Source organism: Arabidopsis thaliana, chromosome 2 (genome assembly GCF_000001735.4).
Source record: "Arabidopsis thaliana chromosome 2, partial sequence".
Classification (NCBI taxonomy): Eukaryota; Viridiplantae; Streptophyta; class Magnoliopsida; order Brassicales; family Brassicaceae; genus Arabidopsis; species Arabidopsis thaliana.
In genome coordinates, this window is record NC_003071.7 from 58,322 (window position 1) to 71,816 (window position 13,495).

At 45.4% G+C, this 13,495-nt stretch overlaps 1 protein-coding gene and 2 pseudogenes across 3 annotated transcripts; all 3 read right to left on the bottom strand.

Moving 5' to 3' along the window:
- Positions 1-383: 383 nt before the first annotated feature.
- AT2G01037 lies at positions 384-6,551 on the bottom strand (annotated as a pseudogene; the record flags this gene model as incomplete). Its single annotated transcript has 1 exon — positions 384-6,551.
- Positions 6,552-7,114: 563 nt separating this feature from the next.
- AT2G01040 lies at positions 7,115-8,818 on the bottom strand (annotated as a pseudogene; the record flags this gene model as incomplete). The annotated part of the gene is made up of 1 exon: positions 7,115-8,818.
- Positions 8,819-10,015: 1,197 nt separating this feature from the next.
- Positions 10,016-11,563, bottom strand: AT2G01050 (zinc ion binding / nucleic acid binding protein; the record flags this gene model as incomplete). Its single annotated transcript, NM_126167.1, has 1 exon — positions 10,016-11,563. The coding sequence occupies one exon, from the start codon at positions 11,561-11,563 to the stop codon at positions 10,016-10,018; it is 1,548 nt and encodes a 515-aa protein (NP_178215.1).
- Positions 11,564-13,495: the final 1,932 nt, after the last annotated feature.

Here is a 13,495-nt window from a genome sequence, read left to right on the forward strand (position 1 = left end):
AAGAAAACTAGGGTTTTTAGTATTAAATTTCGGATCCTTAGAATAGAGGACAAACCCCTCTATTTATACACTATTAAGACGGTTAAAAGAGTTGTTAAACTTTTATTTCTTCGAGGATTGAATCTTCTAATTTCCTTTATCTCCAAAGACTTCCTATTTTCAAAGGAGAAAACTTCTTTTTCTTCGAATTAGGAAGTCGGCTAGACGGTCTCCCTACTTCGGGCTAAAGTTGGCAAATGACCTCCTTATTTTGGCCCATTAACAGGCTAAACCGGGATACCCCGGTTTGATTGAAATCTCAGTCTAATTCGTAGTTCCTCTGGTTTAAGCCGGTATTGTCGGAGGTGCTAATTCCGGCACCAACACCATACCGCATTGTGTTTGGACTTGATCCCCGTTGGCAGTCCGGTGACGAAATCCATCGTTATGTGGTCCCACTTCCATTCCGGTATAGGTAGGTTTTGTAACAACCCACTTGGTACTTGATGCTCCGCTTTGACCAGTTGACAAGTCGGGCACTTGGCCACCCATCTGGCCACGTCTTTCTTCATTCCTACCCAATGGTAGTACCTTTTAAGGTCGCGGTACATCTTGTTCGACCCAGGATGGATTGAGAACTTCGATTGATGGGCCTCTCTTAGGATCTCCTCCTTTAATGCCCTATCGTTCGGCACACATACTCGACCGTTCACCACGATTGTACCATTGTTCGAGGTTTGGTACTCGGTCTTATTGTTTAGTGCCCATCCTTTTATCTCCTCGTCCCGTTCCTGAGCCAGCCGGATCCTACTAAGCAGGTCGGCCTGATCGGCGGCTCCCAACCCTAAGGGTTCAACTTCTTTAGACAAGGCATTCACATGCAATGTCCCCATCATGTTAACCAAGTCCACTTGGCTCCGTTCCGCCTCAACTTCCGAACGCCTCCTACTCAGGGCGTCGGCGACTTGGTTGGCCTTGCCCGGATGGTACGCTATATCCAAGTCGTAATCCGCCACAAGTTCCATCCACCTTCTTTGCCTTAGATTCAACTCCGGCTGGGTGAATATGTACTTTAGGCTTTTGTGGTCAGTATAGATTTGAACTTTAGCACCATACAAGTATGATCGCCAAATCTTCAAGGCAAATACTACCGCGGCCATTTCCAAATCATGTGTAGGGTAGTTCTTCTCATGTTTCCGCAATTGCCTTGATGCGTATGCGATAACACTCCCCTTTTGCATCAGTACGCATCCTAGTCCCACTATTGATGCGTCCGTATAAACCGTATATGGCTCACCTTCCTCCGGTAAGACCAATACTGGTGCATTAGTCAACATGGCCTTTAACTCCAGGAAGCTTTTCTCGCATTCATCCGACCAGTTGAATGCGGTGTCTTTTCCGGTCAGTCGAGACAAGGGTTGGGCCATGCTCGCAAAACTCCTTACGAACCTTCGGTAATACCCCGCTAGTCCGAGAAAACTCCTAATCTCGGTGGCAATCCTTGGTCGTGGCCACTCCTTTATCGACCGTATTTTCTCCGGATCAACCGACACTCCTTGGTCCGAGATAACATGACCAAGAAAACCAACGCTTCTTTGCCAAAATGAGCATTTACTTAACTTTGCAAATAGCTCATGTTCCCTTAGCCGTTCCAGCACCGCCCTTAGATGTTCTTGGTGAGCTTCCCAAGATTTCGAGTAAACAAGTATATCGTCAATGAAGATGATAACAAACTCGTCTAAGAAATCCCGGAACACCCCATTCATCATTTTCATGAAGGCTGCTGGTGCATTGGTCAATCCCAATGGCAGACCACAAACTCAAAGTGGCCGTACCTTGTCCGAAAAGCCGTTTTCCTCACGTCCGTTGGCTCTATGGGAATTTGGTGATATCCTGAGGCCAAGTCGATTTTTGAAAACCACTGTGCACCTCCAAGTTGATCCATCAACTCATCTATCCGGGGTAAAGGATATTTGTTTTTCACCGTAACTTTATTCAATCCCCGATAATCGATGCATAGCCTAAAGCTACCATCTTTCTTTTTCACAAACAGAACCGGCGCACCCCATGGTGAGCTACTCGGCCTGATGAATCCTTTATCCAACAACTCCTCCAACTGTTTCTTTAGCTCCGCCATTTCCGCCGGTGCCATCCGGTACGGAGCTTTAGATATGGGGGTTGTCCCGGGCTCGAGTTCTATCGTGAACGGGTCTGACCGGTCCGGTGGTACACCACTAACGGCCGCAAACACGTCCGAGAACTCGTTGACGATCGGAATGTCTTTCAACTCCGCACTCGCCCCCACTTCCTTGGTTGTGATCGTGGCTAAATATGCCTCACATTCTTTCCCGAGCATCCTTTCAGCCTGGATTGCCGAGATTACCAAGCTTCCCGAGGTTGTTCTTATTCCTTGGAATTTTAACATACCCTCGTCCCTCTCGAATTGTATCCGTCCTCGGTGACAATCTATGTGAGCCTTGTACTTCCCCAACCAGTCTATCCCTAAGATAACATCATGTTTCTTTAGTGGAACAATGATTAGGTCCGCGGGCATATTGACACTGTTCACTACAACCGAGATGCCCCGAACAAGTCCGGTCGGATACATTGCCTGTCCGCCGGCCGCTCGTACCATTCCATAATCGGTGTTTGGTTCTTTCCTGAACCCACCTATTTCAACCAATTCTGGACTAACAAAACAATGTGTAGCCCCAGAATCAAATAGAGTGTGCGTTACTACGTCACCTACTCTCAAGGTCCCTACACATTCCCTTAGAATGTTGAGTACCTCCCCTTTCCCATATGCATGATGCAATGCAAATGCAGTTATTGAAATAATGAATAGGGAGTTGTGAGAACGTACCAGTGATCGCCCTGAAGTTTCCGGCATCGTTAGCTTCCTCCGACAACTCATAAACTCGCGGTGCCACGGCTTGCCGCTTTGGGGGAGGCGGCAGTCCATTTCCCCCGCGATTGTCCCTTTGTCCGGCCTGCTTCTCCGCAGTCAACTTAGGGCACTCTCGCTTTAGATGTCCAGTCTTTCCGCAATAGAAACAAGTCCTTGTCTCTTCACCGAGAACCTTGGACTGCCCTGGTTCCATTCTCGGGCAACTTTGGATCGCATGGTCCTTGCTTCCACACCGGCCACATGCACCTATGGCCTTCCAGCAAGTTCCGCTGTGGCTCTTACCACAGGTCACGCATTCCCCGGTCTTAGCATCGGACTTGGTGTTATCCACCTTGTCAAATTTCCTTTTCTTATCCGCGGGTTTGGTGGATTGATTGTTCCGGATCGGTGCTTTCTCCCGGTTCAAGTACCTCTCCTCCTCGATCCCTTCCTCAATCATTGCTGCCCTTTCAACCAATTCGGAAACCGAGTTGAATGTCCGGACCAAACAATGGTTGCGGATCTCTATCCTTAGTCCACGGATAAATCGGCGCACTTGAGCTTGTTCCTCCTCAAGTTCACGTCCCACATAACGCCTTAGGCGGTTAAATTCCTCATCATATTCACGCACCGTGCGGTTCCCTTGAACTAGGTCGAGGTACGCACATTCAAGCCTATCCCAAGCCTCCGGTGGAAAGTACTTCTTGTTAAACTCGTCTTCGAAATCCGCAAAGGACCGGACCTCGTCCCCTCTGCGTTTCTCGACGGTTAACCACCAATTATGGGCGTCTCCTTCAACGAAATGGACCGCAATGTCCCTTTGGTAATCCTCAGGGCAGCGGGTAGACTTGAAGTTCCTCTTGAGTCTACTCCTCCACTCATCGGCCACAATCGGGTCCGTACTGCCCATGAAGTGTCTCGTGCCCAGCCTTGAGACATGTTCGAGAAGACTCAGATAGTCTCCCCTTTTCCGCCCATAATTCGGTTGTGGATTCACTTCCACAACTTCCGAGTCATCGTCCTTTTGGTTATCCCCTTTTAGGACCACCGGATCTGCTACAACGGCCTTGGTCAATGTGGCTAGTTGCGCCATCATTCCCTTCATCAAATCCCACTGTTCTTGGGCCGTTGGAGTATTGTTCCGGTTATCCGTGCTGTCCCTTGCACCACTACTCTCCGGTGCTTCCTCATTTATGGACTTCTTCCCGGCCTCAGGTCCGGCCGAGTCTGTCCCATCGAACATTGTCCCGACTCTGGTTTTCTCGTTGATCATCGTTTCCTCCTCAACCAAAGTCTCCTCGACAATGCCCTTGTCCTTCTTACTCTTTCCCGTTTTGCTGCTCTTACCCATCTGCGAAACCTCTAAAGTTAATCCACATAACTCCTAGTAAAATCGCAAAGGAGTAAAGAACAACTACCGCGAGATTCTCAAGCCGACGAGTGGTGATACCCCTTAACCCAACACCTAGTCCTAGAACCAAGCATGCTCTGATACCAACTTGAAAGGCCCCGATCCGGACTGCCTAAAGTCCGGGCGAGTTCTCTCGACCCAAGCCACTAAGTGACTCGGCCCTAACCGTTTATGAGGTTCTTTCCTAGTCTAATCCGTTTCATATGATTCCGAGATTCAATATATGAGACGAATAGAGTAAACAAACAATCGGATACTTTATTAATTAAGCAAAGGATTCGATACAACCTATGAGTTTGCATATAAGCTATTACAAGTCATATAATCGATCCCTAGACTATCCGAACTATCACCACCCATCATCCCGGCCTTGAGTCTCTCGCGCCTAAGCCAAGTCCTTCCCACGATCACCATTCGTTCCTGAAAGTCATAGAGCCATAAGTAATCTTATTTACTTAATCATATGCAAGTCCATGCAATGCTCTATATGCCATACACTACTCGGATCCGTGGAGAGAATTCAGAGAGGGGAAGATCGCGCATCAGTCCGGCCGATTCTCGGCAGGTCAGTTAAGACCCGCCGGTCGTCCGCCGAGCCGCGTCCCCGCCTCAGCCGATCCCTACCCGGACCGAGTCTTGTGTAGGATGCACATGACCCGGATACTACTCAGCCCTCTAGTCGGTCCTTTCAAGGATCCGACTACTAACTCACATCCTAGAACCCTTAGACTCAAAGTCTAGGATCCCTTACCTTCCTTCTCGAGGTTAGGTCGATCCGACCCTCCTTCTTTATTGCCGGCCATAGCCCGGCTACCGAATCCTAAGACTATTTATTCTCCCAAGAGGGAGAGAGTTTTAATGGTGAGTTTTCTTGTGTTTTCGGTGTGTTGTGGTGAGTGGAATGGTCCTGGGCGCCCTTCCTTATATAGGGGGCGAATGGATGCTTCCCGAATCAACACATCCGTTCCTTGCACCTTTCCGAAGAGTTGCACCTTTTCGAAGAGTTGCGCCCTTCCGAAGAGTTGCACCTTTCCGAAGAGTTGTATCTCTTCGCCCATAACCGCCCACTTCGTCCGTCACTCGTCCAGCTACCTCAAGCTCGTCCGTCACTCGTCCAGCTACCTCGAGTTCAACCGTCACTCGTCCAGCTGCCTCGAGCTCGTCCGTCACTCGTCCAGCTGCCCGAGCTGGACTGTCACTCGACCTGAGTAACCGTCACTCCTTCCAGCTGAGCTTGAGCTTTGGGCGAGCTGACCCAAGTGATTTCTTTACAATCCTAGCTTAGCCTGCATGATTTCCCCTTTGTCCGAGCTTATGGCCAGCTCCTTCTCACTTGTCCGAGACTCCACCTTCCTCTCTCGGACCAAGTCCTAGCCAACGATCCTATTGAGGATCGCGGGAGTTACAAGGCCCTCCTCTACCTCAGCAGCCGTCTCCACCAGTGCCGCCTTCGTGGCGTACTGCGACACTCTACACCGCACTCTCAAATCCGGTCGAAGTCCCCTCAAGAACCTCCTCATCTGGGCCTGGTCATCCTCCATGCCCCGACCCGCATACGCCAAGAGTCGGTTAAACTCCCGGTCATACTCCCGAGCCGACCGCTCACCCTGTGTCAGCTCAAGAAAACGCGCCTCCATACGGTCGAGCGCCTCCTTCAGAAAGTACTTGGCATTAAACTCAGCCACGAAATCTGCCCAAGACATATCCGCCTGCCTCCTCCTGGCAGTCACACTCCGCCACCACAAATGTGCATCCCCCTCTAGAAAATGCACTGCCAGATCTACCCGATACTCCGCCGGGCATCTGCTCGAACCAAAGTTCCGCTCAACCCGCGACCTCCAACTGTCGGCCTCCTCAGGACTAGTACCACCAGAAAAATAACCGGTGCCAATCCTCTGCAACTGCTCCATCATCCTCAAATAAGATGGAACCTCCTCAGCAACCGCAGCCCGCTGCTGCACCTCCGCCACTCGTGGCGCAACTGGAGCCTCCACTGGTACCACACCTGGTAACCGCTCCAACAACTGCCTCAACAGGCCCGCCAAACCAACCTCTGGAACCTGGGCTCCGGCTGCGGCACCCATCACTCCTGGCCCCTCAGCACCAACGGCATGCACACCGGTACCGACACTAGCTCCACCAGCCCCCACTCCGGCTGCACCAGCTATATCGGCACCAAGACCGTTCCTAACCCCGGGCTCAACAAACTCAGGCTGCGAACCCACACTCTGCTCAACTGTGGCACTGTGGCCATCACTCTCGCCGGTACCCTCGAGGACTCATCCCCTACCGCGACCACGACCACGAATTCCAGCTCCTCTAACCATCTGCGCTACTCAAGAACAAATAGCTAAGAAACTAAAACAAACGAATATATCACGAACTCCTCGGAGAAGATGATGCTAGGACTCCAACAACACACAATTGACTAAACACTCCATAATCAATCCTCAATATGCTAACACCCTAGCTCATCCTGTGAGACCCCGTCCCGGACGTCTCGGCGTCCGGCGACGTTGTACTCAAGTTCGCGCCTCTTCCCGGCCGAACCTCTTAATTTTTCGCGATTCAACATAGAATTGCCTTTACGAGGCTAAATTCTATAATCGCTCTCTTATTACACAGCGGAAGTCTTTCTAACCTTGGTTTAATTCTAACCAACTCTTGTACCGGTTTCATCGTCTTTGTTCCTTAGACTTAGATCGATCTTTTACTCGGTCAAGACATGCATATGTTCGCTAACCATTCTAAGCCAAACAATCGCATATTCCTTTATCCTACTTTCACGGTCAATTACCAAACGTCTATCTTAACTAATAAGCTAGATCGTTACATACCTTGGTCAATATGCGGATTTGATTCCTTAGCCCGTTTGTCGCCTTACTCCATTCGTTCAACGACTCGTCATCGATCGTGAATTGATGAACCAATCCCTATCGTACTTAGCCATACAACCAACCAACCCCACTGGTCTAAGTACAACGATAGAGATTGGGGATCGTACGATTTCCTTGGTTCACGATGGCCGAATCAAGCTCTTGGCTTATTGGTCCATTCGTTCTCCAAACGTACGCCCCTCCGGCTACATGGTGGACGATTGAGCCCTCGGCTTATCGAACCATCCATGTTTCCGTTTCGGTCGTTTAACACTACGACCGCCCATGGTTACTAACCGTTTACCCGTCCGGTCCATGGTGGTCGATAAAGCTTTCGGTTTAATGATCCATCCATGCGGTCCGAACGATATCCTTATCACACCCAAGGGTCCGTGGATTCATCCACTGGATCATCGTAGGCTAGCCCATGAAATCTTTCTTCCGTCGGCCTTAGGTTTGCTCGCGGGTCCAACATCCGTTTTGTCCATCGGTTCCCACCGTGGACTTTCCCGTTGGTTATCCGTCGAGTCACCCTTTGGTCTTACCGATCTCTGATCGGTTTCACCATGGCTGAGGAGATAGATACATGAAGGCGGCCGCGATGTTGATCCTATATGGTGAATCATGTTCCTTACCCATTCTTGGTGCTTTCTCCCTTTATCAGTAAGATTGCATCCATGGGCGCCCCTTGGGTGTGTTCGGATGCACTTATCCTTGTGCTTCCTCGAACACTTTTCTCGATCCATCCCATCCGACGATCAGTCTGTCCGACCCGATCCGTCAGACGATCGGCCTGTCCCATCCGACCCGTCCGACGATCGGTCTGTCCGATCCGTCTGGCCGATCCGATCCGTCTGACGATCGGTCTGGCCAATCTGATCCAACGATCGGTCTACCAGATCCGATTCGTCTCTAAGACGAACGGTTTACCCTCTCCATCCTCTACACTCCATCGAACCGTTGGATTGGGAGGTAGCATGCGCATCAGTTCGGTCGAGTTATACTCGCCGAGCAGCACCCCCTTTCCGACCAACAACTCTAGGATGTGTTGGAACTCCTTTAAGAATGTTTTATGGTGTTTTGGATGTTGTGAGATGATGTGAGATGCCTTGGGCGTCCTCCCTTATATAGGAGGCGAATGGATGCTTCCCGAAGCATCACATCTGGTCCTTGCACCCTTCCGAAAGGTCACATCCGTTCTTTGCATCCTTTCGAAAGGTCACATCTGTTCCTTGCATCCTTTGGGCGATGCAACCGTTCGTTGGTACCCGCTCGACCTTACACCTTTGGCCGAGACACCTCTTCACCCGTGAGCTACCACAGTCCACCAGCTCGAGTGTCAGCTGACCGGACCACCCAACTGGGTCAGTACTTGATTAGCTCACCGAGCTCAGTCGAGCTGTCGGTCAGCTCACCTAGCTGAGCTAGCTAGTCTTACAGCTGGTTTAGCTCACCTAGCTTAGCTAGCTAGTTCATCCAGCTTGTCCAGCTCACCTAGCTGGTTCGGCTTGAACTTTCTCGTTCTTCCTACTAAGTATTTTGGTCTGTTCCTCGACCATGATCTAGTTTTCTCCTAAAACAAACCGACCTTTTTTATGAACGCGGGACGCGGTCGTTACACATCCCACATCAATCATCAGGAAAATAATTCATCAATTAATTTTTCTACACATCCTAGAACCGTAATCGCTCTGATACCAAATTGAAACAACCCGACCCATTTTTAAAAAAAAATATATAATTAAATATTCCCATAAATATCTAATTAAACCAACCAATAACATAATAATTAAACCGCAAGTCAGAAATACTATTTTATGAATAAATAAATAATTCGATCAAGAAAACCAAGAATAACCGGGTTCCAATAACCAAAAAGACCAAACATAAAACAAACGAGTTCCTAGATCATCCTCTCTTCCTTGCCATGATTCCACAATCACACTTTATCTTTACCTGCATCAACAACACAATGAGATGCGTAAGTATTATCATAAATACTTAGTGAGGCGATCCTCCCATCTACGAGCTATACACACAAGCAAATAAAAAGGTATAATCACGAATACAATACAAACAAACCAGTCATTGAACAATTCACCCAAAACACATTCACCACACCTACATATCATCACACAACCCAATCGCTCAGATAAGCTCATGGTCACGCACTCACCTTAATAAATTGATTCTAATAGCAATTAAACCCAGGAGAGTCTCTCCTTGCGTCTGAAACAGTCCAGAAACGTCCGTTAACTATTCAATCGCTCCGGTGAAATCCTAGCTGCAGACGTCACAAAGCTGCCCACAAAATCTCGTCTCGATCGAAAAACAGACGAGACCACGATCTCAGTTTCAATCTCCGCTGGTCCTAATTCGCGTCTGAGAAAACGTGTCTCACGAAACTTTTACCACGGTTTGATATGACGAAACTGATTTCTCCCAAACCCTAACGATTCTGCTCATTCTCCTTTTCTCTCTTTTTCTCCTTTACAAAACGAAAAGTGGCTAACTAAAGCCCTAATTTCGAGTTTCCTTCTTTTATAGGCATACTCTAGGGTTTCCAATTAACCCAACCAATTAAACCGGATGATTTAAAAACAAACCCTAACTGATTTTCCGGTTCACGGCCGTTACACATCCACTCTATAAGAATTATCAAACCCCAGGCCTCGACAGATCCTCTCTGCTCTGTTCCCTCCAGCATGAGTTTCGAACAATGCAAGCAGGTCTGTTTTATAATTCTTCAACATAAATCGAATTGCTCTTCGAAAATTGGGTTTATTCGCCCCCCCTGCAGTTCCAGAATAGACAATCCATTAAAAATTGTAGAGTTAAATACCAAACTACCGGGGAAAAACGTCATGCCATTCCCTCACTGGAATTCCCCACTTCCGATCCTTCATGACTCACAACAGCTATTTCAGACATCAAATCCTCCCGCTGGAACCGCTGAGACAAAGTCGACGATGAATCCAAGTCGAAACTAGCCTCATGGGCATGCGAACCCATCGCACTTGAATACACACCACCTGGTCTCCCAACATCTCTTTGTTCCACACGCAGTCGCTTCCCGTTGGATAACAAATCCTCCCCAACTGGTACTGAGTTTGCATCTTTAGTAGGCCCAAATATTAATCCCCTAGCAGGCTTATTTGCGGCCCCATGTTTCTGTTTTGGCCCAATGGGCTCCAAAGCCTTCATCCCTCCATTACGCTTCCATTTAAAACCACCTTTACTCCCGCCTTTCCCTTTCTCCATCTGCGTAGAACCCCGAGCTTCCTTAACTAGTGGGACACCCATAACCTTCCCCACATTCCTCCCATGATATTCATTTTCCTTATTTGGCCCTTCTGTAATGGCAACTTCCCTTAAATCAGGCAAATCACCATTACCATCCAATCCACCAAATCGATTTGCGAGATCCACCCCCTGATTTTTAGGGAGTTCCCTTAACCTCTGTTTTGACCTACCACCAGACGCACCCACCGCAAACACCATCTTCTGCACCGGTGCCGCCGGCCGTCTAGCGGTGCGTTGAACCACTGTGAACCCGTCATCTCCCTCCATCCCAACAGGCACCACAGCTCTATCCGTAACCGTCTCTGCCCCAGCCGAAACTTTCACCACCACATTTCTTGGACAAGAATGAACCAAATGACCGTAAATACCACACGAAGAACAGATTTTAGACAGTCCTTCATATGCTACGAAGTATCTATCCCCATTGATTAGCACAGTCCCTTTTAAAGGTTTTGCTAAGTTAACCTCAATACACACTCGAGCAAAACGACCCTTGTCAAAGTTAATCGTATTCATATCAACCTTGAGTGGTCTACCCAACCCACGAGCAATCTCCATGAGTAAACACCGATGATAGTAGTTATACGGGATATTCGATAATCTAACCCACACCGGGGTAGTCACAATATCATCCCTCAACGGATCAAACCTTGACGACCAGTCTTGGACCAACAGATAGTTCCCAAGAACTCTCCATGGACCTCCGGTTAAAGCAGCCATATACTCCTCTTCCAGTTCAAACCTAATCATGAAAAACTGGCGGGGCAAATCCATCACTGTCATCACTCCCGACGGTTTCCAAAGCTCCCTTAGCTTGCGATTCAACACCGAGATCGGAATCTGGCTCCCAAGCACCTTCACTATCATACACTTCTTCCAAAGCCCATTCATGGCTTCCAACACCTCCTCACCAATGGTAATAACTGGCTCCTCGTCCTCACCATCTGGAAACTCCAGCCCCACCCGCTCCCTCACAAACTCATCATCAATCACGTCTTCTGGTTTCAAGATACCTCCCCCAGCACTACCCTTCACTTTCGTAGCCCACGACTCCAACTTATCCGGAGGATCCCCTGGTGGACGCCCCTTTTCTCCGACGTCAAGCATCATAGCATCTTGCTCACCAGATCTCACCGCCGTCGCAGAATAATTATATTAAAATATACTGTATATAAATGTTAGGATCCCCATGATACTTTTATCTAAAGAAATGTTAGAATACTTACGGATTTAAGATATATATAAATCCAAATTAAATTTTCAATTTTAATATTTTCTTCAACAATTTTAAATAATTATATTAAAATATACTGTATTTTCATATTAATTACGAATTTATATATATATATATATATATATATATATTAATTAGATTTAATTTTTTAAATTTAATTAATATTTCAAAGATAAAATCAAAATAATTATATCACTTTCTTAAAAAAATGAACAGTTCAAAAATGTCCACTCTGTAGAAACTCGTGCATGATTGGTTGGGCTTTAAATCTGACTTACAGCCTTAATTTTTCTTAAAGCCCTATTTTCTTGCTAACTTACAAACCAATGGTGTTGTAGCTTTCTTTTTAAACTTACAGCCCAAATTTTTTTTATTTTGTTTTTAAGGCTGTACTAGAGTAAATTCTCAAAGCCCTATTTTCTTGGCTATAGAAATTTTAATTCATTAGATAAATACAAAAAAAATTTATCAAAATATATATATAACAAAAACAAAGATAAATTCTAAAAAAAAACTGATAATTATCAAACCTAAAAAAAAAAAATTATATTGCAATAAATTTATGGAATAATCATAGATAAAATTTAGATTTATTTTATTAAAAATTCATAGGAGTTTTTTTATTTTTATATAATCATAATAAATATATCTAAGTTAGTAATATAAGACATTTTATTTACTATAAAAAAAAAATTTTATTACAACTATTATATTTACTTATCATTTTTTTATAAATATTTAAAAATAAAAACCTACAGCAGTAATTCTACAGCAATAAAAGTTACAGCTACAGCCAACACAGCTACAGCAAAATCTCTACAGCGAAAATTCTACAGTTACAGCCCAACCAATCACCCACCAAATATAAGTCGACTGTTTTGATATAGTCGGTAGAGAAAAAATTAAGTCGATGAAAATAAAATATAAGTCTACTAAGATTAAACAAAAAGCTGATAATTCAAAAAGTCTATCTTATTAATAAATCAACGTAAAATAAAATAAGTCTACTAAGATTAAACAAGTCGGAAAAACAAATTATAAAATTAATAATTAAAATAATAAGTCAACAGTTGAAAAAGTCATCTATGTAAGAAAAACAATTAACCAAAATGTAAATCGACTGTTATAAAATAAGTCGATGAAAAATAAATTTAGTCGACAAAAATAAAAGAGAATATTACATCAAGGGGCACTTTTTAAAAACATTTGACGTGTTCCAACACTTAAAAAACATTAGACACTTTTCCTTGTTAAAATGACTATTATACCCCAAAATTATTAGTAAGGCATATAACTGACGATTTTCTTATTTTTAAAGTCCAATTTCTCTTTAATCTTTTAGAAAATCTCAATATTCAAAATCAAAATTGAATCTCTTAGGGTTTCTCATCATCTACCATATTTCTCAACCATCTATCGCTTCTCTTCTTCTTCTCTGGAGATCTTTAAATACATTCATGAATCTGATTCTAAATCTCTGAAAGTCTCCAACTTTATTACAAAATTTGGACAACAGATACATGAAACATATGACGGTTTCTGTGCACTTCTCCTCCTCGTTTGACGACGTCGTTTATGGCCAAAGCCAACAACTTTAATTTCATTGTGTCCCCTTCAATCCATTACAGTCTATGATCCAATACAAATTACGAACCATTTGCTTGTTATCAACAACATTGTATCATATTCTCAATAAAATGTTTGTTGATGGATCTTGTATTAAAATATATAAAACGAACTGTTTAGATAAGTCTATGTGGCCAGTTTATATTGGATACACAATTAGAGACATTTCAGTTTGTAGA